Source organism: Lissotriton helveticus, chromosome 8 (genome assembly GCF_964261635.1).
Source record: "Lissotriton helveticus chromosome 8, aLisHel1.1, whole genome shotgun sequence".
Classification (NCBI taxonomy): domain Eukaryota; kingdom Metazoa; phylum Chordata; class Amphibia; order Caudata; family Salamandridae; genus Lissotriton; species Lissotriton helveticus.
In genome coordinates this window covers 191,671,273-191,696,263 of record NC_136069.1, presented here as the reverse complement: position 1 = coordinate 191,696,263, position 24,991 = coordinate 191,671,273, and the positions used below count along the sequence as shown (strand labels likewise).

The 24,991-nt window shown below is 45.1% G+C and overlaps 1 protein-coding gene across 2 annotated transcripts in view; it reads left to right on the top strand.

The window, feature by feature from the left end:
* The window catches only part of MORC3 (MORC family CW-type zinc finger 3), a 644,813-nt gene that overhangs the window by 290,418 nt on the left and 329,404 nt on the right, over positions 1 to 24,991 (top strand). For both annotated transcript variants that reach the window (XM_078656878.1, XM_078656879.1), the window contains exon 7: positions 19,520 to 19,651. In XM_078656878.1, coding sequence (XP_078513004.1) covers positions 19,520 to 19,651 — 132 coding nt within the window. The remainder of the gene's footprint in view (positions 1 to 19,519; positions 19,652 to 24,991) is intronic.

Below are 24,991 nucleotides of genomic sequence, written 5' to 3'. Positions count from 1 at the left end.
GACCGATGAGCCTGACCAATTTGCATGGTTAATCGTAGAGAAAGGTTTTGACAATTTTCGTGAAAGACGATGAACAATAGTTTTATTAGAGCAAGGAACATCACTTCATAATTTGGTGGATAGTCGACTAGAAGTCTGGCATCCACAATGGGATTTCCTAAAAACTGGCAGTTTTGGATTGTTTTCAGATGCAGACTGAAGTGACCAAACAAGAAGATATTTGTGAAATTTATTTCTCAAAGAGACGGCCAATGTTATTCACACACACACACACACACACCCCTGCCAACGTCCTCTGCACACACAACATAAACATCATCTCCTTCACAAATGAGATGGCACTCAACTTATACTCTCCCTCTTGGACGAGACCCCCAACACAGGAAACCAAGACCGCAGTAGTGTTTTTCACCAAGAGCACTTCACCCTGGGACTCCAGCTGGTGGCTGTCCGAACTCTGACCTACACTCTGCACCCACACCAGGAACCTTCGAATCATTGATCGCAAACTGGACATGACCGCACAAGTCAACACCATTACTGCATCCTGCTTCCATTCCCTAGATGCTGAGGAAGATCTTCAAATGGTTCCTGTAGGAAGCTGACTCTTTATATAGTGGGCCAAAGAGTGGTACACTTTGTAAAGAATCCAGGCAAACCCCAAATGAATAGCAAAGGTGCAAATAACACCACAAATGCTCTTTTATCTGCTTCCATGCGTCGGACGGCCCCCGGCCGTCTGACATCACGGTGGGCATATGCGGAGGACGGCTGGGGGAATTCTCCTGCACAGCAGAGGAATTACGTCTGCAGCGAAGTGGTTAAGGTAGGGAGTGAGCAGTTGGGCATACCAGAGAGTAGTGCTAAGCATTAATTGCACACACAAAGGCAGTACATGAGACACACACTTAATAAAGAAAGCAGATATACAAATAACACATTCTTTTATATGAATTTAAATACCAAATATCATCTGAATCCGGTAAGTATGTTTCGAGTTATGAATTTTTACAGTTTTCAGAAGTTGGCAGTGCAATCTTTGGGGGCAGTACTGTTATCCTGGGGGGAAATCATGTACTGTATTCAGTCACTTAATGACTTATGTGACCAATTTTCTGGAATTAAGGGGAGTATGGGGCAAGGTCCAAGGCACCACCAACAGGTTACCTCGAGCAGTACTGGGGTAATCGGTTGCAGAGGTGTTTTTCAGCTTCAAGCCCAATGTTATCCTATGGGGTAAAAACATGTACTGCATTCGGGCACTTCACAGCAACTTATGGGACCAATCTCCTGGACTTAAGGTGAGCATGTGGAAAGGTCCAAGGCCACGATGACAGGTCACCTCCGGAGGCTCTGGTCAGCCGGCTGCAGAGATTTGTTATGGCATCTGGTGCCCCATTCACTTTAATGAGTCTGGTTGCAAAGAGTCTGCAAGCTGAGATTAGGAGACCAGTCAGGCTGAACCAAAAAGGGGGCTCAGATATCACGATGCCCAGGGACATCGAGACACCTTTTAGTCCTCTTCTCCTCGGGCTAGGGCAGTCTGGTGAGGTGTTCTGAGATGTTGGGTTATTGTCGCCACAGACCCTCACGGTAAAGGGGGCCTGCACAAAGACTCTGCAGGCGGCATTGAAGAGTCCACTGTGTGCAAACCTAAGGTGGGCTTTGTCTCTGGAGTGTCGAGGGATCGCACTGGCACCATTGGCCCTCTTCGACTAGCGCCAGGGAGCACAGGTGCAGTGGTGCTTTCAGAGGTCAGGTTTACGGCAGTCCGGAGCACTTACAGTTCTTTTGGAGTACCTGGAAGATGCAGGGGATCAGCTCCACTACTTTGTTGAAAGCAGGTAGTCCTCTGAGGCTTTTGGAGGTAAAGCAGCTGCAGGACGAGACGACTTTAGCACAATCTGGCAGGAACAGCTGACAGGCCGGCAGGGTTGGCTTCAAGTCAATTGCTTTTTGGGGCTCTTCTGTGTCCTCCTTCTTAGCTCGTCAGGTATCTGATTTCCTGGTTGTAGGAAGCTGACTCTTTACATGGTATGCCGTTAGCTGGTAATACCGTGCACGGAGTCCCGAGATTCCCAAAAAGTGTACAGGGCTCAATTTACAACCCGCAGTGCTCTATTAGAGGTGTGTGGGGGAGCAGCCTTAGACCTAACACAGAGGAGTGTAAGGCATTTATTGCACAACATTGACCAGTAAGGGACACACACCAATATGATAAAAATAAGCCTTGTTTGAGTTTTATTTTAAGACCAAGATCGTCACAATAATGTAAGTACGCTTTTCAGAAAAAATGCTTTTCACTTTCAAAAGTGCAATTTTCAAACAGGTCAATGTTATCCTATGAAAGAAAACAATAATGTGGTTATACAAATAAGTACACAACTTACACTTGCAGTTTTCGAGACCAGAGGTCAGCAAGGGGCAAGGATCAGGTACCAAAACTACACCACCAGCAGCACAGGGGCAGACGTGTGCAAAGGTCAAAATCGGAATTCGGCCCAATGCTGGGGGTGATCTAAGTAAATTGGTTGCAGGGACACAGCTTTGGGTGTTAAAACAAGCACGGGGGCTGCAGGGTGGATGGAAATTTAGAATGGGCATCATGCACACTTTCACGAAGCACTACTGCCTTGACAGCCAGGTTTGATGGGAAAGGCATTTCGGACATTCAGTTATGCAGCATTTTCTTTATCTGAGACATTCCATTGACCTACTACTTTGGGAGGTACTGCTTTGGTATATATTCTGAAGGTGAGACATTTCCATCAGAAGATCAAGTTACTTAACCTTCAATGTATACACTAACCTCAGATTCCTCACTGTCCTTCTCCTGCATGTTTTGTGGATAGTCTCTGTTTTTCTACCTAAAAAGGTCCTAATCTGGTGAGCTGCACATTGATACCTCAGAATATTGTAGGGTTTCCACGTTCGAGGTCACAGCTAAGAAATAAACTGAGTTCTGTTAAAGACTTCTAGCTGCAGATTCCTCACCTTTTGAATAATCTCTAGGCATCAAACTGGATCTGGAAACTTTTCTGCAGTACCTCCGCACGCCAGTAGGTGACACAGTGCGGCTCTGCACTAACATTCTTACGCTCTAGAAATGATGTGAGGAACCTATGCAGGTGGCACTCCAATGCACTGACGCCCATTCCTTATTTCCACACCCCTAGACGGTGATTTGGTTCTCCCTTTGCATCCTTTTGAGACCTTATTTCAATCAAAATTATTTTTTCAGTGTGCAAGCGACATGTCCCCTTCCAAAACGACAGAGTTTAAGCCCGGGAAAGAGTGTCGCAAGCAAATGCTGGTGACGGATCCTCATTTCGTTTTCTTGGTGTCGAGCCACGATTTCAAGTCCTGCGGTGATAGCACGTCAATGAAACCGAAGCCTATACGAGACCACAGTGTGAACTATACATTGCCAAGCACTAGTAGACTCCAAGATGAGATGGGACCAATTCGAAAGTTTGGTTCCAGTCCTGTTCGAGATCTAAAAGTTGCAGGAGTCGTTCCAGAGGTCGATCTTTGTCGCGATCAAAGTCGTCAGGTAAGTCAGAGAAAAAATAGGAGAAATCTAAGCAGGACTCTGCCTCTTACCACTATTTCAACTTTCCTGAGAAGAGCAACACCATACTTCTTGATTTTGCTCCTGAAATAGTTGACCATTGGAGTCGATTCTGCAGCATATTCTCGGACAACCAGAGTTTCAGGGGCCTTCCCGGAACTCCATCCTGGTATTTTAATCTCTGCAACCCTCCCCTGATGGCTTTGTGGTGCAGGTGTTTGCAAGCAAGACTAACCCAAACACGTTTCCTACTATTCCCCACGCCCTCCCCCAATAGGGAGGCAAATTGGGTAGAGACATAATGGAAAAGTCTCTTCTTTTAGTCTACCAACATAGTGCTTCGATCAGTAACTGCCAACTGGCTGCTGCGGTGCTATTCCTATGCCATTTGGGATTCGGTGTCTCAAGTCCTTCCAGGGATTGCTCAATATCTCCGACTTGTCATCCATTGCCCAGGCATACAGGATGCCGTAACGCGGCAAAGTTCCCAATTTCTTGTGGCTTGGACACCTCCGATTCCATCGGGTTGGACAATTAGCACCAATGTTTTCATTTGTCGCCGTGTTTGGCTGCGGCGACCAGATTTTTGGGCGATGTCCATACATTCCCATTGCCATGCCATTTGATGGGACTCTTCTGGTTGACAACAAGACAGACTCCGCTCCTGAGCGACTCAAGGAGAGCAGGACTATGGTATGCTCCCTGGGCTTATCTCTTTCACCTTGCCATCAGCCCCGACGTCAGCCAATCCAACCCCTACAAGGTGGTGGCCACCACCCGCGGTCAAGTTCACCGGACTGCACAGTCCTCTAGCATCCTCTAGGAGTCCCTTCCCCCACCCTGCCCTCCCCCTTAAGCCCTATCTGCCAAACCATGGCAAGTATATGCCCTTCCTTTCATTGTCTTGCTGTCTTCCTGCTGCACCTACCACACATTAGCGACTGACAGGTGCATCTCTCAATTTTGCGGCAGGAAGTGTAAGCCCTTATGGCCAAATGAGCAATCGAGAGGGTGCTTGCGCCAGAAATAGTGTGGTTGTAATTCCCGCTACTTTCTGTTGCCTAAGAAGGTTACAGGCCTTTATAGCATTTTAGGCCTCTCGACGCCTTCCTCCGGCAGGTCTTATCTGCACTCAACCTGGGGACTGGATGGTGACCTGTAGGACGGCTATTTCCATATACAAGTCTTGCAGGCCCTTCGGTATGACCTGCAGTTTTTGGTGGATCAGGACCATTCTCTGTTCACTGTGCTTCCCTTTGATCTCACCAGGGCTCCTTGGGTGTTCACAAAAGTAATGGAAGGAGTAGCAGCACACTTCTGGAGGTCAGGGGTTCCAGTCATCCCTTCCACAACAAGTGGGTGTTCAAGGCTGGCTCACTCCAGGCAGTCGTCTTCCAGACCACGGCAGACCACCTGTAATCTTTGTGGTCGATCTGTCAATCAGGACTTTATAAAGCGTGGCTGCTCACCCATGAGGGTCTCAAGGCGCTGAGGTGGGGGTTGGGGAGAAGTGCGCTGCGGATCCGTCTGGACACTGGGATTCAGTCGAAGAGCCAGGTCTTGAGATCATTCCTGAATTCGGTTAGCGACTGGGTTTGTCGGAGGTTGAGAGGAAGGGTGTTTCAGGTCTTGGTGGCGAGGTAGGAGACGTATCTTCCTCCGGCTCTGGTCTTGTGGATCAGTTGGGTGGAGCGAAGGTGTCTGACGGGTATGTGGAATGAGTGGCGGTGGTTCCGATATGTTGGTCCTGCGTCATGTAGGGCTTTGTAGTCCTGTGTGAGGAGCTTGAAGGTGATTCTTTTGTTGACTGACGATCTATGTGCTGAAGTCCCTCCTGGCTCTTTCCCAGATGCTTCCCTTCATCTGAGCCATTCTGGTTCAGTTTCCTGCTTTTCCCCAGGAAAAAGAGTGTCAAAGACATTCAGGTTATGATTCGGATATTTAAGCCTCTGTCCTGGATATTGGTGAGATCGACTGAGGCTTCAGGGACGGATGGTCTCTTGCAGCCTGCTGGTCAAGCACGCCACGCAGCATATGCGGGCTAGGCAATGGAATCTGAAGTCTTAGTGGCCCAATATCAAGAGGAGTTCTACGACCATGTTCAAATTTCGGAGGAGACTGCAAAAGACTTTCAGTGGTGATTACTGGACCGCAATTGGGTCAGTGGCAGACCCTCCTTTCTCTTCCCCCTGCAGAGTTGACAGTGATCCCGATGCATCATTTATGGGTTGTGGTGGCCTCCCGGGAAGGGTGCAGATCAGAAGTCTCTGGTCTTCAGAAGAGTCCCAGCTCCAGATCAACCTTCTGGATCTTCGGGTCAACTTCTTGGCTTTGAAAGCCTTCTTCCGTCCATCAAGGCTGATTCAGGTGTTCCACGGACAATAACATCTCCATGTAGTACTGCAAAAAACAGGGTGTGGTGGGTTCATGGACCCTGTGCCAGGAAGCTCTGCACCTCTAGAAATGGATAAACCACTCAGTCCCAGCTCCATATCAACTTTCTGGATCTTAGGGTCAAATTCTTGGCTTTAAAAGCCTTCTTCCGTTCATCAAGGCTGGTTCAGGTGTTCCACGGACAATAACATCTCCATGTAGTACCGCAAAAAACAGGGTGTGGTGGGTTCATGGACCCTGTACCTCTAGAAATGGATAAACTACTCAGGCATTTTCCTAGTGGTGAACTACCTGGCAGGTACTTTTAATGCCAGGGCACACAAACTCAGCCTTCGACACCTAGCGGATCATGAGTAGCAAAGGAAACCCAGAAGTGGCTCAAGGTCTCTTCCATGAATGAGGAGAACCATGGCTCGATCTCTTCGCCGTCATTGAGAACTGGCAATGTCCGTTGGAGTTTCCAAAGTGTCTCATGATTAGAGACGTGTTCCGCCTTGAGTGGACCTCGTAACTCCTGCCTTGAGTTCTCAAGAAGATTAGGACTGACTGACCCCAAGTCATCCTAGTGGATCAGAACGGACAGTGTGGTGTCAAGAACTCCTGGGTTTAAGCGTCTGCTTTTTAATCAGGCTACTCATCCAGGAGGATCTGTAGTTGTAGCTGCAGGGAAGTGTTCTGCACCTAGGCCTTCACAATCTCCACTATCATGCTTGGAGATTGAGCCGCAATGGCTGACTACATTCAACCTTCCTCCAGAGGGGGTTGATGTCATCTTTGAAGTAAGGGATCCCTCGACAAGACTGTGCACGCCTATAGTTGGGACACATTTGGGGCTTGGTGTGGCACTCAGCAGATAGCTCCCCCCTATAGGTGAAGTTATCGGACAGTCCCTTGCTGGCCAATTATGCTCCTCCTCACCCATATAAGGAGGAGGAGAGACTCCATCACTTGGACCCCAATAGAGCGCTGAGCTTTTACGTAGATTGTACCAAAGAACACCTGGTGGGCTATTAGCTCTTTGTGAAGATCTCTAGAGTGAAAACAGGCAAGGCTTCGCAGAAAACATAACACCTGCTAGATGGTGCTCTGCATTAAGATCTGCTATGCATTTGGTCAAAAAGCAGCCCCAGGAAGGACTGTGTGCTCATTCTACCATGGCCAAAGCAGCTGCCACTGCTTTGACACACTGAGTGCCTTTACTGGACATTTGCAAGGTGGCAATGTGGGTGTTACTCCATAGGTTTGCAAAGCACGATGTCTGGATAGTCATGTTTGCCGAGAGGGGTATTTTGCACGCTTGAGCCTGCAGAATTATCTTGTTAAAGTCCCATAACAGACCAACCTCCAACAAGGTACTGTTTTGGTATGTGTTCAAAATGTGAATAATCTGCAGATAGAATTCTATCAGAAGAACAAGTTACTTACCTTTGGTAATGTTCTTTCTGGTAAGAGACTATTTAATTGCAGATTCCTTGCTGATCCTCCCCATTCTGTAATTAAACTGTATCCATTAAAAAGATCCCTAATCTAAATTTGTGTACACTGGTAACACCAATTTGTTTTTGGGGCTTTGCATTTCGGGCTCCATACACTCGAAATCAACTGACTTTAGCGCACTGGAGTGGCTTCATACGTCCTTTCAAGACAAGAACTGCATCTGCGTGGAACTTCACTGTGCCACCTACCGGTATGCAGAGTTACTGCTGAAAAAGTTCTGGATCCAGTTTGATGTCTGGGGAGTGTTCAGAAGTAGAGAAATCTGTGGCTAGATAATCTCTACCTGAAAGAGCATTGCCAAAGACGAGTAATTGGTTCATTGATTGGCACTTATGTTCAGCTCAGTCTTAACTTCTGGGGCAAACCGAAGTCAATGAGTAGCTGCACACCTCCATCTACTGGCTTGCGGGAGAATTGATGTTTAAATCTTCCGGATCCAGTCTGACACTTTGGGAAATCCTAAAGGAGAGAACCTGCTGTTTGATAAGAGTATCCACCAGGAGTAACTTGTTCTTTAAGGTCCCAGTCATGAAGGCTGTCATAGAGGGTCTTAAGAGGTTAATACCGCTGAAACTGCTCACCTATCATGTGTGGAACCTGAACGTGTTCCTCACATGCCTCAACGGTCCTTGATTTGAGCCCCTACACTTATGATCTACAGTTCTTGTTTTGGAAGTTGGTCTTCATAGTGGAAATAACCTCCCTCAAATGAGTGACCTTCAGGCTCTTACAATGCAGGAATCATTCAGGTTCACAAAGATAGTGTAGTCCTTCACACTAACCCCAAATGTCTGCCAAAAGTTCTCACCTTTTGACATGTACCAGATCATTGAGCTGCTTGTCTTCTTCCTGCAACCAGAGTCTATAGGGCAAAGTGCCCTTCGCACACTAGATGTTGAGAGGGATCTCGTGTGCAATGTATTGATAAAACTAAGCCATTTAAGAAGTCATTTAACTTTTTATACCTTTTCCAAACCTCGTGGGGTGTTCCTTTTCTAAAGCAGGGATTTTAAGATTAATCATTAAGTGGATCTAGACCTGCTATTCTTAGTCCAGGCACACACTCCCTGTGCCTACTCAAGCCTACTCAATTCGCAAAAAGAGGACTAACCTGGGTTTTCCCAGTAATACCTCTTTTGTGTAAGTCTGTAGATATTCCTCTTGGTCAGTGTGACACACTTTCATTAAGCATTATTGTTTAGACGTTATAGCGTGCTCTAGGTGGCCAAGCTGTTTCAAACCTCTGCATCATTTGTACACTATCCACCGCTTTGGAGAGGAACTGCTTTACAGTCTATGCAGTATATGTATACCTACAGCCACGCATGATAAGTTTACTTACCCTGTAACCATCTGTTTGTAGTGTTTGATTTAGATTCACATGTGCCCACCCACCTCCTTGGAAGCAAGTGATAAGTGTTTCAATGTCCCTTTCCCTCCCTTTACCCACTTCCCTTTGTACAGCACACACTATCTTCGATACTGCTGTACACCTTCACTGCTTGCCCGCTGAGCGGATTACAATCAGAGGAGGAATCCGTGTACTGGTGGATTGTGGACCAAGGGTGGAGTTTCACCAATCTTGTGACTCCAGCTTCTTCTAAAAAAAAAAGCTTGACATTCAGGCTCAAAACTAGATTGAAATAACATGCAGAGCATATGACTGTGCAACCCTAAACGTTATGAACATTTGGTTACCGGGTAAGTAATGTTTTCCATATTTTGGATTTCTCTTCCCAATGTTGTGGTTCTTGATATTTTGTCCAATATATTTCGGAAGGTTGATATATTTTTTTGATATTCTGACTTACAACTATTAGTACTATTGTGGTGGTAATTGTGCTTTATTTGTATCATTACTAACTCCCTAATCAATATACTCATAAACATAACTCTAGACTACTATGACAGCTCACTGGTTGTTGTGAATGCTTGAGGAAAAAGAGAGAAAATTATCAGAAAGGGAAGCCAATTCAGTGCTTGGCAGAGAGGGTGAAAGCAATGTATCTTATGATGTGCTATTCACACTATTAACCACACCCTCTTGCAGCTAAACACCAACCATGATTTATTATAGAAAAAAAAATCTGATTAATCATATCACCACAGGATGCTAATATAGAATGGACATGAACCCCAGTCCTCCTCTAAGCCCTCAGTGGAAACATTAACAGTGTACTCCACTCTTCCTGCTGTCTGTGTCAGGAGGTTTAGCGTACTCTGTCCGTGGCCACCTCATACATTTGACTGATATAGTGGTAAAGGCTATATTTTGTTTGCAGAGGTGATTTCATAGTCCCTGCTAATTAGTGCTTACTATAATTCATGCAGTAAGGAAATTCACATGCCACCTGTGGTGTCCATACGTAAAATAAAAGGCAAAACTGGCACACTGTGCGATTCATATAAAACATTGAAAAATCAAGGCTTTGAGTTTGTACAAAACCACTTACTTTTAATCTAGAATCTGGCTAAATAACCTACAGATCGCAAGCCTGCCAATTCATTTTGACCCCTCCTGTGTCTTTCAGATGGCGATTAACTGCTGTCACTCTTAATCTCTTTAATGGATTCATGACAATCTGCATCATGGTAGAGTTACAATTTCACGCAGATACTTGAGTTCCTATGCTTCCAAAATGCCTTAGTTGCTCATTTATGGTTGGGCCTTCAATGCTCAGATGTTATTGGCCGATTAGAAACCAACTGAATTGGTCAGAACTCAGAGTGGTTGCTAGTCAACCAGAGTATTGCTGCTCACCCTGTGGGATGTCCCTTTTTCAAGGGGTGTTCCACACCCTATAGTTTCTGAATGCTTTTGTGTTTTTCATCCAATGTGATTGGCTGACGTTTAACTAACCAAATTGGCTGCAATTCCCTACAGCCCTCAAGCCGTTGGGGCTGTCAGTGGGAAATTAGTGAGGAGCCTCAGAGAGTGGCAGCAGATAATGGCAAATCCCAGTCTTTCCAGATTCTGCCTGTGCCACTAGCAATTTGTATTGAATCATCTTCATATATAAGCTTCAAAAATGAGGGCTAAAATAAGCCGTCTGAGTTGCCATCCTGTGACCTGCAGGTTCAACACTGATTGCTACAGCAGGAGCATTACCCCTCAGTTGTATGTAGTGGTGAAAGTATTATACAGATGTAATAATGTCTCATTTTTAGGTCTTGGCCTACAGCGCATGCGCTGTCTCAAAGAAACATGTTGTTTTCAGTCTGTGGGGCTTCAGCCCACCCATAGGCTTACTATTTACTCGCTCCATCATCTCTTATCATATCCCCATTTGTCAAAGGAATGCATGTGTTCTTTTGTTTAGCCCTCCCCCAGAGCATGGGCCAAGTTTTTGTGTCCATCCACTGCTCCTGTTTTAGGAACTACTTTTTCTTTGTATTTGAACACTACACACAAGTGCTCATGTTTTCACTTGCTACGTCCTCTGTCTCCTGTTGTCTCTTTCCCCTTCCCACCTGCCCCATCCCAACCACAGCCATATCACCCTCACATCCAAACTGCTTTTTTTTCTTGCTCTTATTCGACAGCCTGTGTCGCTTGTTCAGGATGCTTTGGGAGGATTTAGGTTTCAGTAAAAAAAAAAAAAAAGTATGAGCATTGGCAGCTTAGGAACAATGTCCATTCTGATGGAATAGTGCTGTTATTTATTACAGAGCTGTTAACATACTCCTTTCCGTTTAGGCTGTTCCCAAGCAGCATATGTGCATCACGAATAGTAGCAGGGCAGCCCTCCCTCGCATGCACACAGTACATACTTTACAGACAACTGGGAACGTCCTAGAAACAGATGGCGTAAACAGAGACTGCAGCGTAGATTTTCCTTACACTACAACATGACTGTCTTTGAATTGTAAAGCAATTTTTGACTGCCCTTATGTTTAAATTCTGTTGCTTAACCTGTACATTATAATTAAAAGATGAAGGTTTTTAGCGTTTTAAAATTTTAAAGAACAAACATTTTGCCAGGATGTGGCTTTTAATTTTTACAGAGCTATAACCACACTACCTTTGTTTTAGGCTATGGTCACCTAGTTTGTGTTTTATTAAATATTCACTTTACTCTTAGTTAGGCACAGTAAATAATTTGATTTGTTCACTAGTACATGAGCAGACTTTCATTATTTTAACTTTTACAAGGAATCAAATGCATTCTTTTGGGAAGCAACTAACCGCTGATGGGAACGTTGGTGCATAGTCAGCACCAAGCCATACACCAAAAATTCAAAGTTTCCATCTGAGCCCAAGATAGCAGCTGTGTGTGGCCATTCCTGGAAAGTGTTAGCCACAGTGTGTGGTATCGGTTATTTCCTTGGAACTTGAAGCAATATCCTGGGACTGCTGCGAGCATTAGAAAAGGACATGAGTGCTAGTGTTGCTTGAGCTGCATTTACACTGTTGCAAAACCGCATTTAAAAAAAGAAAATTGTATCTGACTCCGTCAGCAAGGGGTGCTACCGACTCGTACTGGGTCCAGGTCGTCATCCGCCACTACTAAACAAGCATTAGCAAAGCCAATAGGTCTCGCATCTGCAAGAGCTGCTGGCTTTTTTAATGCTTTCTTTAGCCATGTTGTACAGCAGTGCAGCTGCTGTGCAGCATGGCTGAAAGTAAAGAAAAAAAGTGGTCTGGCGCTGGCTGCATCATAGTGCTTTTTTCCATGATTTTAAGCCGTGCAGAACAGCAGATGCTGCTATACAACATGGCCAAAAGACATTCACATTGACAACAACAATACGTTGGGCATTACCTAGATCCTTTGGCTTTGTCATCAACACCAACAGGGCCTCCAACCAAGAAGCCTTCAAGGACCGCGTGAGTATAACTTCAGCACAAAGCCACAGGCCTACACACTGCCCACTTAAGCGACCACATGACTGTGGCAGAGCAGTGCTTCAGTGGGAGTCTGCCATCGATTTCTGGATCAGGCTTGAATAAAATCACAGCTGTAGTACACCGCCGCCCTCGGCCTCCAGTTGACACAGAGAAAAAGCCTTGGATCTTAGCAAGCTCCCATCATAGGCTATCCAACTTCGACACCCAGAGCTGAATTTGAGACCTATGGATGAAGTGTGTCTGCAATACTTGGACTTTAAAGGAATCTGCAAATTACAAGCAAGACTTGAGATCATCAAATAGCTTTTCCTAAATAATGGTTCACTAAATGTATGTATGAAATGTTCGTAGCAAATAAGAACAAGCATTTGCAATGCAATAGGTCTCGCATTATGAAAGTTTGAGCTATTGGTCTTGTAAATGACAATTGTTTTATTTATGTGTTGGTTTTGAAAATAGCTAAATTAATAGCTTTGTCATTTACAATGCCAACAGTTATAACTTTCGCAAATGTGAGACCTATAGCATTTGTAATGCAACATATTTTGTATTTACGTGACTTAAATGTATTGATATTACAAATAACAATGGCTTTTAATTTTTTTAAATAATTAATACTTAAATAAAAGTGATTGTAATTTATAATGGCAATAGCTTAAACTTTTGTAAATAACTTTTGTGAAGATTATGTTCAGTGTATTTTATTGTGATGAAAATCCAAGAACAGAAGTGAAATATTAACATCTTTTTGTGACATTTGTAATAAAGCTTGAAACATTGAGAGAACATATTTGGACCAGTTGTTGTTGAATGGTTGCACAGATTGCTTCACTGGCACTGAACTGATAAGAAATGTACAAGTATAAGACAAATTAAAATAAAGAAATCAAAAGGGGCATGTTCGTCATTGAATTCCAAAAATATACCCCCCAAGCACTATCCAATCAAAAACACTGGTCAATCCATCTCACCTGTCTATCAAGTTGTTCCAACCCAAGTGGGAGGAATAAGGTCACACTCAATGATGCGCCCCTAAGAGAAAAGAGAACCATGCCACAAAATATCAAAGTTGGCATCCACACATGACAGCGTGGGAAGATGTAATAAAAACGCAAGGACCAATCAAGCCACAAGAGACCTGCCATTACAAAATACCAGATGGCACCCCATGCTAACTCCACGTATCTCACCTGGCACAAGGATGATCTCAGAGCTCAAGAATATGGATCCATGCAGTAAGGATAGAAAAGTGTAAATGGCACTCCAATTCAGCAACCACTACACATGATGTACTCTGTTGAATGAAATCAAAATCATATGAAAGCTCAAAGTTATATCAGTGACCCCAAGTGAGTATAATATGTATGTTCCAATTTAGGAAATAATGAAAGGAAATTATAAAAGTGCAGACGAATGTTAGAACTGTGGATCTCTAGACTTTAATGAAGAGCAAACATAGACATTGCAAACAACGAAGCGTTCAGTCCCGGTAATGCCGATAAAAGGTACGCAGGGGTTGACAGAAAATCCCGTAAACCGAAGCATGATATTGTATAAGCAGGCTACATGGAGATTGGCGATCTTAGAATTACGTTGTCTTTCTCACATTTAAAAATAAAACCATATCAACCCAGACTGCAGATGCCGACCCATTCTGGATAGCAACTATATTCTGTGTACCGGACTGTCAAAGAAAGGCTGTCCGGCCATGAATCCACATTCGTGGCAAACATTCCCCAACATAAAGTAAACAGGGATATAAGTTCAAGCTGAATTAAGCGTACTGTTTAAAAAACGCGAACATCTCTTACCTCAAAATCTGACGGCAGCTCCCGGCGTAGTAACAGGGAGAATGTGAGCAATGGGTAACCAGGAAACCCTCAATTTAAAGTGCAGAAACCCCTGTGAAAATCACGTCCTAATCCACGACGTCACCCGCAGCTGCAAGAGGCGAGTACCCCGTGATCATGATAAGTAACAGAGGACGGACACTCAAATAGACATTGTCCGAAAAATGTGTGATACATGTAAGGGGATAAATTATACAATAGAAAACGAAGAGGGTGTGAGAAGAATAAGTAAACTATCCGAGCTGCCGGTACCGAGAAAACTGCAACTCAGTACTCAAATAGACATTGTCCGAACCATGGCGGCCATATTGGAAGAGTATAACTTGAGTATTAAACTAATGAACTGTGGAGTTTTGACGAATGTGATGTGCCACATTAGATAATCTAAGAAGTACACAACAATTCCCAGACAGTTCTCTTAACATTATCCCACCGTTGCGCTCGTCTCACTCATAATGTCAAATCACGACATATATGAGAATAATGTAAATGAATGCAAGTATGTCAGTGTGATACATGTAAGGGGATAAATTATACAATAGAAAACTAAAAGGTTATGAGCAGAATAAGTAAACTGTCCGAGCTGCCGGTACCGAGAAAACCGCAACGCAGTACTGCTGTAACATGCAAAAGAAAAGGGACCAATAACATGGCAGCCATCCTAAACCAGGGCACGTCACAGAAACTGCAGGTCGAAGGCAGAACGCACCCCCTGTTGCCATGATTTTACGGATTGAAAGCAATTAAAAAATAACAAGTACAATAAAAACTCACCGCCGCAGCCCGGCTTGTACAGGAAGCCAGGCAACCTGTGTTGGGACGGGGGCGGGGCCGCAAAAAGACAGGAAGCAGACGGGAGCCTACCCCGCGCTCCTGTGCCCGTCAGCCGGAAGATTTGCGTGTCAGCTAGCGGGGCTCCCGTGCTCGTGGAGAGCCCCGCCTGCTGCTGAGGATGACCCGCTGCCTGCCGAAGGAGAGAGGGACACACGAAAAGAACTCGGTGAGGGGGGGGGGGGGACATGTGCGCGCGCGAGTGCGGGGCGCGGGCGGGCTGTGTATGTGTGTGCGTGTATGTGTCTTGGAGTGCGTGTGTGTGACTGTGGGGGAGGGGTGTGTGTGTGAGCGAGTGTCTGTGCCGTGTGCCTGTATGTGTGCCTGTATGTGTGTGCCTGCGTGTGCATGCGCTCGCCTGTGTGTGCATGCGTGCATGCAGAGGGGTGGGGGCTGCCTATATGTAAAGCGCTCTGATACCTGATTCGGTTCGGGTCTAGTTTGCGCTATATAAAAGTCTGAAAAAAAAATGGCTGTGAGTTACTCTGCGCGGGTCACACGCGCGCTCCCGCGGTGAAAACTGCGAGGGAAACGCTCGTGACACATTGGTGTCCACATTCCCAATAACGGGCAACAATAGTTGTCGAGCAGACACTCTCAATGCTCACGCATTGAGAGTACGTCTGCTCGACCTAAAAAGAAGGGAGCAATTTTCAGACTGGTATTGGCGTAGCAACAAGTCATCTTATACCTCAAAATAGGGCTACACCCTGTACTAGGAAGGCACACACTACTCTGCAAGACTATCCCCCACACTTTTGGTTCTTTGTGCCTCTGAAACCGAGTACTAAGCCAGCACCACACGATGCTGCAATACCCAGATCCGAGGAATCTTAGGCTAAAATTATAGAGAGACTGGCATCGAAACTCCACATTATACAGAAGCGGCTTTTCATTCACCCAAAGACCGGAAAGATTTCTGCTAAGCCATCCTCGGAAAGCGCTCCACCAATGTCTACAGACTAGGACTGCCACAGCTTCAGGAGAATCAAAGAACTAAAAGCACTAACATGCATAATCAAATGTCAAATCAAAATGTCAAAAGATATTCATGCATGTGGGAAAAACATGGGTCCCATTTGTTGTAACAGCTGGAAACTTAAAAAGAAAAGTTTTGTATTGCACTGCTTGATAGCAATAGTCTTATTTGACTCAAGGAAATTGAAAAAAATAATTTTAGTGTGCCAAGGTGGGTGCTTTATCTCTCCAGTATGGCATTGTTTCTGGTGTATAGAGGGGGTCAGTTCCCTCTACGGGCGCATACAAGCTATGGAGAAGTTTCAGGATCCAGTCTGGACCCTTGGAATATCCAACAGGTGAGACATCTGAGGTAAATAAAGTATTCGCTAGAAAGATCCATACCAAAGTTATGTATCTTTTTCTTCTGGGACTACAAAATAACCTATACCTATTATTTACACATTTGTATATAGCTTCTCTTACCGCTCTTTAGCTGTTTGATATGAGGTGTTGGCATCCAGCAGTTCTGTTTGAAATCCTTTAAATCACATAGGGGACGGACAAAATATTACATCATTAATTTACAGACAAATGCATGTAAAAGCATAAATATCTTTAATTAGATTTGCTGAGAAAAGACTTGATTCTAGGGGAAAAAGTCAAATAGCTGCTGATTAACCTAAACTGTCAAGTGAGATGGCATGATATGGTTTCATAATCTGTTATTATAGGTTCTAGTAGATTTCTCCAAAGGTGTGGCAGCCTTGCCAATGTGCCTGCACTCTTGAGTAGATACTGATCTTTGGAGTCTGGATTTGCTTGTGTGTTTTGGAGAGAGGGGGCTAGAATGGTTGGTTGGCGGTGAGGGGAGTGGAGCGATTGCACTAACAACCTACTGACTTTTTTATCAAGCAGAGTATCCTTCCAGTTCCTTCATGTACTGCTGGGTTTAGCATAAGAGGAGTTCATATTTCTGAAAGAAGTATTACAGTAGGGTTAAACTAAGTGTTCTGGTCATTCCAGTGCTTTAGACATTGCCGTTCCCAGAGCAGCCAATTAGACTGATCTGTTTTCACACACTTGCTTGAGAGGGAGATCATCACAGGCAAGAATGGTTAAATAATCACACAAATGGTAGGAAAGTGTTACTAAGATTGCAAGTCACTCCAAGGTGACACATGAAGGCTGGATCAGTAATGAGGTCTTCAGTTTGTAAAGGTATTTAAGACTGTCTTGCTTAGCCTTTCAGATAATACAGCTCCCACACGGTGGCTCAACACTCAGCGGGGCAGGAGACATTACACAAAACAAACAACACCTTTAGAAAAGGGTTTTAATTTACAAAATGCAAAGACTCTCTTTTTAGAATAAGGCTTGGGGTTTTATTTTACACAATGCTTTCTAACAGAAAGGCTTTCCCAGATGCTAAAATAACATCATTCAAATACACAAAGAGAGATATATGTTTACTAGCAGCCCGCCCCAGCGTTGCCTGGGGCAGAAGGGGGCTGGGAGCAGCATTTCCGGATTGCGGCAGCGTTGCCCGGGGCAGAAGGGGGCTGGTGGCAACATTTCAGGCTTGGGTGCACTCCCGCCCCGGCCCCCGCCCGCCCCGACATTGCCCAGACCACCTCCCGCCTCGCCTTTGCCTTTGCCTTACCTGAGCTGCCGCTCTTCCCCGCGCTCCGGACTTCACCGCCACTGCTCGTCACCACTCCTTCCCGCCTGTCGTCATCACGCACGTTGCGGACATCGCTAGGTCGCGGCCAGCGCTACTTTTAGGGGACTACTTTGTTTTTAAAGTTTAATTTTTTAATTTGCGTTTTTTTTTATTTTATGCAGCCTATGTCCATCTACACACCCTGAGGATTACAACAATGTATTGGGTGTGTGGATTGGCGCTGTGGTTCCCGAGTTTACCTTGCCAAAAGGTTTCTGTTCTCTCTTTATAATAGTAGTATAGATATGCATGCAAAAATAACACACTTGGTAACTGCGACAGTTAAATGCATGAATAATACTGATGAATAAACAAGCAGCAAATAATATGAGATAACACTGAAGAAAATATAATATGCTGGACGTCCTGCAAGAGATCAGAAAGATATATATATAACTAGATACATCAAATGATTACTTTGGATTTGCACCTCAACTCACTCGCACATCACAAAGAAAACACCTCAAATGATCAAAGCCACTGGCCACACATCATAATGGGAATAATCAAACCTCAACACTTCACCTGGTGCAAGCACTGCATATTAGCCCACTCCTGACCGGGGATTAACAGCTGTGGTTAAGAGCCTCCGCAACCAGGGTTCCACCGAAGTAGACGCGTCGGTCCCCATTCGAATTCCAAAATCCCTGTTTCTAAGTCAACAACCCTCCGCTTTATAATCTCTAAACGAACTAGAAGGTTCGAGAGAAACCTTCCCCCTGAGCCAAAGGAATCTTACCAGAACTGGCCAGCTTCCAAGCAAGCACACACTGGCAGGAAGGAGTTTCCACGGCCCCTTCTCCAATGTTGCATGTTCCAGCCTTTTATCTTGACAAAGCCCGCGAAAGCCTTCCAGGGTACATTAAACAATCTCTCACAAAAACAATCCTTGAACGTGATTAACCCAAACAACTTGCAAGCGTTGCTGTGCGCACAGATAAAGCTGAAGCCAAGCAAAGTCAGAATTCTGAATGACATGATGCCATGTCAAAGCCAATAGGAAGAACTTCATAATTCTCCCAGTGTACAACACAATGCACATTTGTGAACACACTGCGTATAGCATCACATACTTCATCTCTCAATGTACACCACAGTGTACATTTGTGTACCACTGCTCACAACACTGCACTTCGAGACCAAAAAGTAAATTCCACATCTCACTCTCTCTCTCTCTCTCTCTCTCTCATGCTTTCAAATGCACATCCCACACGTTCTGTTCTTGGCAAGGCTGTTCTGCTCCGTAACAACTCCCACTGAAAGACTGCAAAATTGCAAGAAATACACTTTTAAGAGAAGCAAGGCATATGCAGAACATTGTACATTCAGGCTAGGATAAAATAACACACCAAAGTCAATTAAAATAATGAGTCAAAGGTCATCACACGGTGTCAGACAACTAGAGTGCCTCTAGCACTACAAATACGTAGGGGTTTCATCAACAAACCATCACATACACATCATGACATTACCTGAGTCATTCTGTACTTGGTAGGTAGATAGATGGCTGGGTAAATGGAACTTGTGTTTCAAGGGAAGTGTACAATATGTAAGGGGTTAACACTTAAGTTCATCTTCATTTTAGTAATAAAATAAATATATACCGATCATTGGTTATCGCTGCCACCCCCATTTTATAATGACAAATCTCTGCATTGGTGACTTGGATAGTAGTTAAACATCTTATTCCTTTAACAGTTTCCTCATGATGGGCCTTTAGTGTGTGACTTTATTTGTAATTATTATACAGAATTTTGAAGATTATCTGCATAGGATACTTAAAAAAATAAACTTGAAGTGATAGCAGCATACCTTGTTCAGTAACGACCACTGTTCTCTTTTTTTAGGCTTATTGTAGTATTTTGTATCTGAAGCCTCGAATGCAGATTGTGATAAGAGGACAGAAAGTCCAAACACAGCTGGTTTCCAAGAACCTTGCATACATTGAACGGGACATTTATCGACCAAAATTTCTGGCAGTATCCTTTTTATCTACTTATCGTATGGTGACTTTCTGAATTGAAGATTCATTTCTGTCTGCTGTCTATTTTGTGTTCCATTATTGTGATGCAACTAATTTTCAGAACCACCTTCCATTATTTTACAGCTGTAAAAGCAACTGATATCCTCAACCATATGCTATGTATTTAGGTTCACACTGCGGAAGTTAGGATTTCTGCTATGGTAAGTAAAACATTTCACCTAACTCTTAAAGTCACCAATAAGTGCAATTAAGGAAATAAAATACCGAAGCTCACATAAAAGTCCAGTGTCAATGGTAAATGTAGTACTTGTATAGCGCACGTATCACCCCCGAAGGGGTCTCAAGGCGCTTGTACGCATACCGCTGTGGAACCCTTCCTGGTTTTTCCCTGTGAAGTGCCCACTCCTGGGCACCCCCAATGTGAGGCCAGGCATCCTAGCGCTGTTGGGGCCGTTGTGGATATTAAGCAAGCTATTACCCAGAGTTGCAGAGTGGGACCCATGATTAGAATAGGCACAGAGGCGAGAATTATCAGGTCCGAGGAAATTGAGCCCAAGACCCGCCGAGGCGGGAATTGAACCCTGGTCCCGGGCCAGACCTCTGCATCAGGGTCTGCCGCTCTAACCATTGAGCCACACTTGCCCACCCATTAGTTGGTGTTTTGAAAAGTTGTGAAAAGAAACTGACGCCAGCACACTGACACTGCACATGTCACTTTTGGGACAGACAACGCTACTCTGAGCCGAACTACGCCACCTACTGGCACGAAGGGGTACAGCTCACAAAAATATTCCGGATCGAGTCTGGGAATAATTCTAAGGTAAGGAATCTGTGGCTAGAGAATCTCCACCAGATAAGGTGTCACCAAAGGTAAGTATTTGTTCATTAGAGCTTGGTAAATGGAGAATATGACCCACAATTGAGGACAATTGAAGAATTCGTGAATTTTATTTCTACATTTTTGTTTCCCCCCAGGACTGTCTGTTCTGCAATACAGAGGTATAGTACCAGTGCCTTTATGCTTCTAGCTAATTAATTAGCTCATTACATTGTACACCATGCTTCACAACCCCCACATTTTTCTGAGATACCCGTGTTCATGAATGTAGGAAGCTGGCTCTTTATATAGTGGACCAAAACGAGGTACACTCTGGAAAGAGCCCAGGCAAACCCCAGTTGGTTTACAGATCCACAAATGATATTTGAAATGCTTACTTTTGTGGTAGTGTGGGCGAGCAGTTAGGAGTACTGCTAAGAATTTGATGACACACACAGACAATAAATGAGACACTCTAAAGAATAAATCTGAGACCAATTCAGAAAAAGAAGTTCTATCTTTATATACATTTTTATACCAAGGACTTCAAGAGCAAGTAAGTACTTTTTAAAATATAGAATTCAGCAGGTAAGTAAATCATTTAAAAAATGTGCCTTAATGCACAATGCTTTCCTATAGCAGAAAAGGCATAGATAGCATACTGGTATTTGTGGTAAACTTTGGGGGTCTCCTTCGGTTCTTAGTCATAGGGGGCCAAGGTTCAAAGTACTGCCAGCAGTTACTCATTACTTCCCCTGAGGTGTCGGAGTGCATAAGTGCTGGTCGCATTGGTGGCCTTTACATGCTAAGCCGGTTAAAGTAAAGAGGGGCACCTAGAAACAGACTGCAGAGAGGGACTTGGAGACAAGTTCGGGAACTCTCAATGAAGGGTGAGAGTCACAAGGGTCCAGGAGACAAGAGAGTACAGTCTGTTTATCTGTACCCGGGTTGGGGGCTTGGGTGCAGAGCAAAGAGGTTGTCTGGGCTCTGTGCATCCTGGAGCCTTGCAGTCGTCGGTCTCAGCCTTTGAGGGTGCCAAATCAGGAGAACTGGGCCACTCTCGAAGTGTATCTCTGTTGTGTTGACATCCCTCAACTGCTTCTCGTTCTCGGTGTCGTTAGAGTCCTGATTGGACTCTCCCGGTCTTTGCTTGCTGTAAGGGGTCCTTTACCCCGGGCATTGGTCCTGTGTGGCATCCAGTTGGACCTGGTGTCCTCTCACTTGGTTGGGGAACCCCCAGGAGCACAGGTACTCTAAGGGTGGTACAATACATGCTGCGGCCCTCAGGGACACTCTTTAGTATCCCTGGGCCTAGGTACCAGGGGTACCATTTACTAGGGACTTATAGGGAGTGCTAAAGCTATTGCCAGTTGGGAAACAATTGTACAGTTTTAGGGAAAGAGATCTGGCACTGGGGACCTGGTTAGCAGGAACCCACTGCACTTCTGTCAAAATTGCATCAGATACCAGGAAAACGTGGGGGTGGCCATGTCAAAAAGGGGCACTTTCCTACAACGTGTATACCTTGTTCACAGTTGTGGCTTGAAATTCAACATATGCACTGCGAATGAAACTTGTTGCCTCGGTCGCATCATTAGACATTGAAGCCTGTCTCCACATAATTCACTGACTTGTCCCTCGTCCTTGCCAAAAGGGTGATTGCCATGAGATGGAGTCTCCCCACCCTCCAGTGTTAAATGTTTGGTGCAGGAACCTGGAATAGTGGGCTGCAGCTAAGGGTTGTGGGATCAGCAGGAGGCAGGCAAGAGGCCTACAGATATGCGGAAAAGATGACGAGTGGGCACTGTAACTGGTGTCTCTCTCAGTAGAGAACCATACCTACTGCCCTTCCCCTGGGCTATTTGTGCCCCAAAGAGGCGTGCAGCGGGACTGGACATTAAAAACCCACCCGCATCACCCATATTGTTTAACCTCTGGCATTCCATATTACTACATTGCAGTTTTCAGTTGCTCACCCTCCTAGTAATACTATACTTCACAGGACACACCATTCCTCCTTCCTCATTGTTTTGGGTGGGGGAGGGCACGATTATAGAAGTATGTTTTGCTGTTGAAACATTGTTTTTGTACTTGACATAATTTACTCTACTTGATCACACCGTACACCATCTGATGTTAAATGTAATCCCTCTGTGGGTATTTCTGAAGATTGTACCTTATTCCAAATCAACAAAGAGATAACAAAAATAAAAAGATCTAATCGAGAGGGAAGCAGATGTAGTGTGTGAAGCTTTATAAGATATATCAAAATGAGATGTATTGTGTAAAGAATCCAGGGGTTCTCTTATGAGAGGACATGGGGCTTGCTATGGCAATCCCAGGGTGCTCTTTTAAGAGGTAGTATGGTCGAGCAGCATTACGCTTATCACAGAGGAGTGCAAGACATCTGAAAATACACACACTGGTCAATAAATGAGACGTACAACTCAATAAGAAGAACCACACCAATTTAGAAAAATAACACTTACCTTTATATATGTTTAGGCACCAAAAGCTATTTGTTCAGGTAAGTACGCTTTTAAATAGGAATTCTTTTCAGTTAAAAAAGTCTTCAGTGTTGTCCTATGAGAGGAAAAGTCAGTGCGGCATTCAGGTACAGTACAGTGACTTACGGGGCCAATCTCCAGGAGTTAAGGTGAGTGGTGGGCAAGGTTCAAGGCAGGACCAGCAGAACACTACCAGTGGCACTAGGGCGCCCGGTGCAAAACAGTTTGGAGCACAATGTTACTCTATAGGGATCGGTCTTGGTGTAAAGAGGCAGCAGGCTCGGACTGGGTGGCCATTCGGGCTGAACCAACAGAGAGGGCTCAGGCCTCATGATGCTTTGGGACGCAGAGACACCTTTGCTCCTCGTCTCCACAGCTCAGGGGCGACGGGTGCAGAGGTGTCTTTAGGTGTCAGGTTATTCTTACCGGGAGCAGTCGTGGTAGAGGGGGGCCTGCTTGCAGAGGCTGCAGGCAACATCGGAGAGTTCACCGGGGGCGAAACCACAGCGCTGACACCGTTGGCCCACATCAACTCTGGCTTGAAGTGACTGGTGCAGTGGTGTCTTCAGGCATGGTGTATTCAGTTCCTCACAGGAGTCTATGGATGCCTGCACGTTGCAGGGAAGCAGTTGCTGCTACTTCTTGGGAGGTGTTGGTTCCTGGGTGAAGTACTGGCAAGTCTCCTGGGCTTTGGGGACTCAGCAGCTGCTGGACAAGTCAAATTTTGGTGCAATTATCGAAGTGAGCAGGCAAGCCAGCAGGGTTGGTGCCAGGTCAGTTGCTGGTTCTTCAGTTCTTGCAGACTGCGACTCTTCATCTTTCGGGTCAGCAGGATCTGATTTCCTGGTGCCAGGACCGCCTCTAAATAAGTTTAGGGGTGTTATGGGAGTGTAGGGTGGTAGCCAATAAGCTACTGACCCTTGGGGTCACTATGCCCACCATATATGCCCACTTCCCATGGGAAGTGGGCATAACCCTGTCCCTGAGTTTCTAAGTGTGCCAACACAAAGATGGCTACTTCTCATAAATCGTACCCACATCAGGTTAGGCCACCTTAGGGACCTGACCTGACTAGGTCTTGACACGCCTACCTGACTAGCTAATTACCCACTTGTCCAGGTGCCAAAAGGCTCTGGACAAAGGGGGAGGGGTCGGCCTCCTGTTCTGTGAGGGAAGCAAGATTTCATATTTCAAGGGCATTAGCTTCTTTAAAGCTCGGCGGCCTAGGAGTGCTAATTAGTAGGTCATCCTGAGGGAGAGCGTGTGAACACCCTCTTCCCGTGCAGGCTTTGTTTCTGGCCCCCTTACCTCGGAAGTTCAGAAATCTGTCTTGGTGGCAGGCTGGCAAAGACCAGTCAGCCAACACCAGAGGCTGGTAGGTTTTCAGGGGGCACCTCTAAGGTTCCCTCTGTGTTCATGTATTCACAAATCCACCCTTGGAATCGGGGTGGGTTTGTGAACTGAACAGCACAGGGGCATATTTGCTAATGCAGGTATGCACTCACATGTAATACTAAGTACCCTGCCACACAGCTGTAGGGTTGGCTTACAAGTACTACATGCAGTGTAAGGGGACATGGCACATCATGTTTTCACTTTTTTCTACACCAAAACATGAAGCCTGCGATGGCAGCCCTGCATGGGTTAGGTGAGGGGTCCCTTAGGGTGGAACAATTCGTGCTGCAGCCCTTGGGGTACCCTCTTGAGTACCAAAGGCCCTAGGTACTGAGGGTACCATTTACTTGGGACTTGCAAAGGATGCTCAAAATATTGTCGATTGGGAAACAATTTTACAGCTTGGGAAAGAAATCTGGCACTAGGAACTGGCTAGAAGGAACCTACTGCACTTCCAGGCGAAATCACATCATGTACTAGGCAAAAAGTGGTGGTGACTATGTCAAGAAGGGGTACTTTCCTACAGTCTTGGAGAAAGTATAGCAACCAGGGATCAAGGGGAAAGTCTTCTACCTTGCTCCACCTCCACAGGGGGGTCCTTGGGGACTAGTGATGT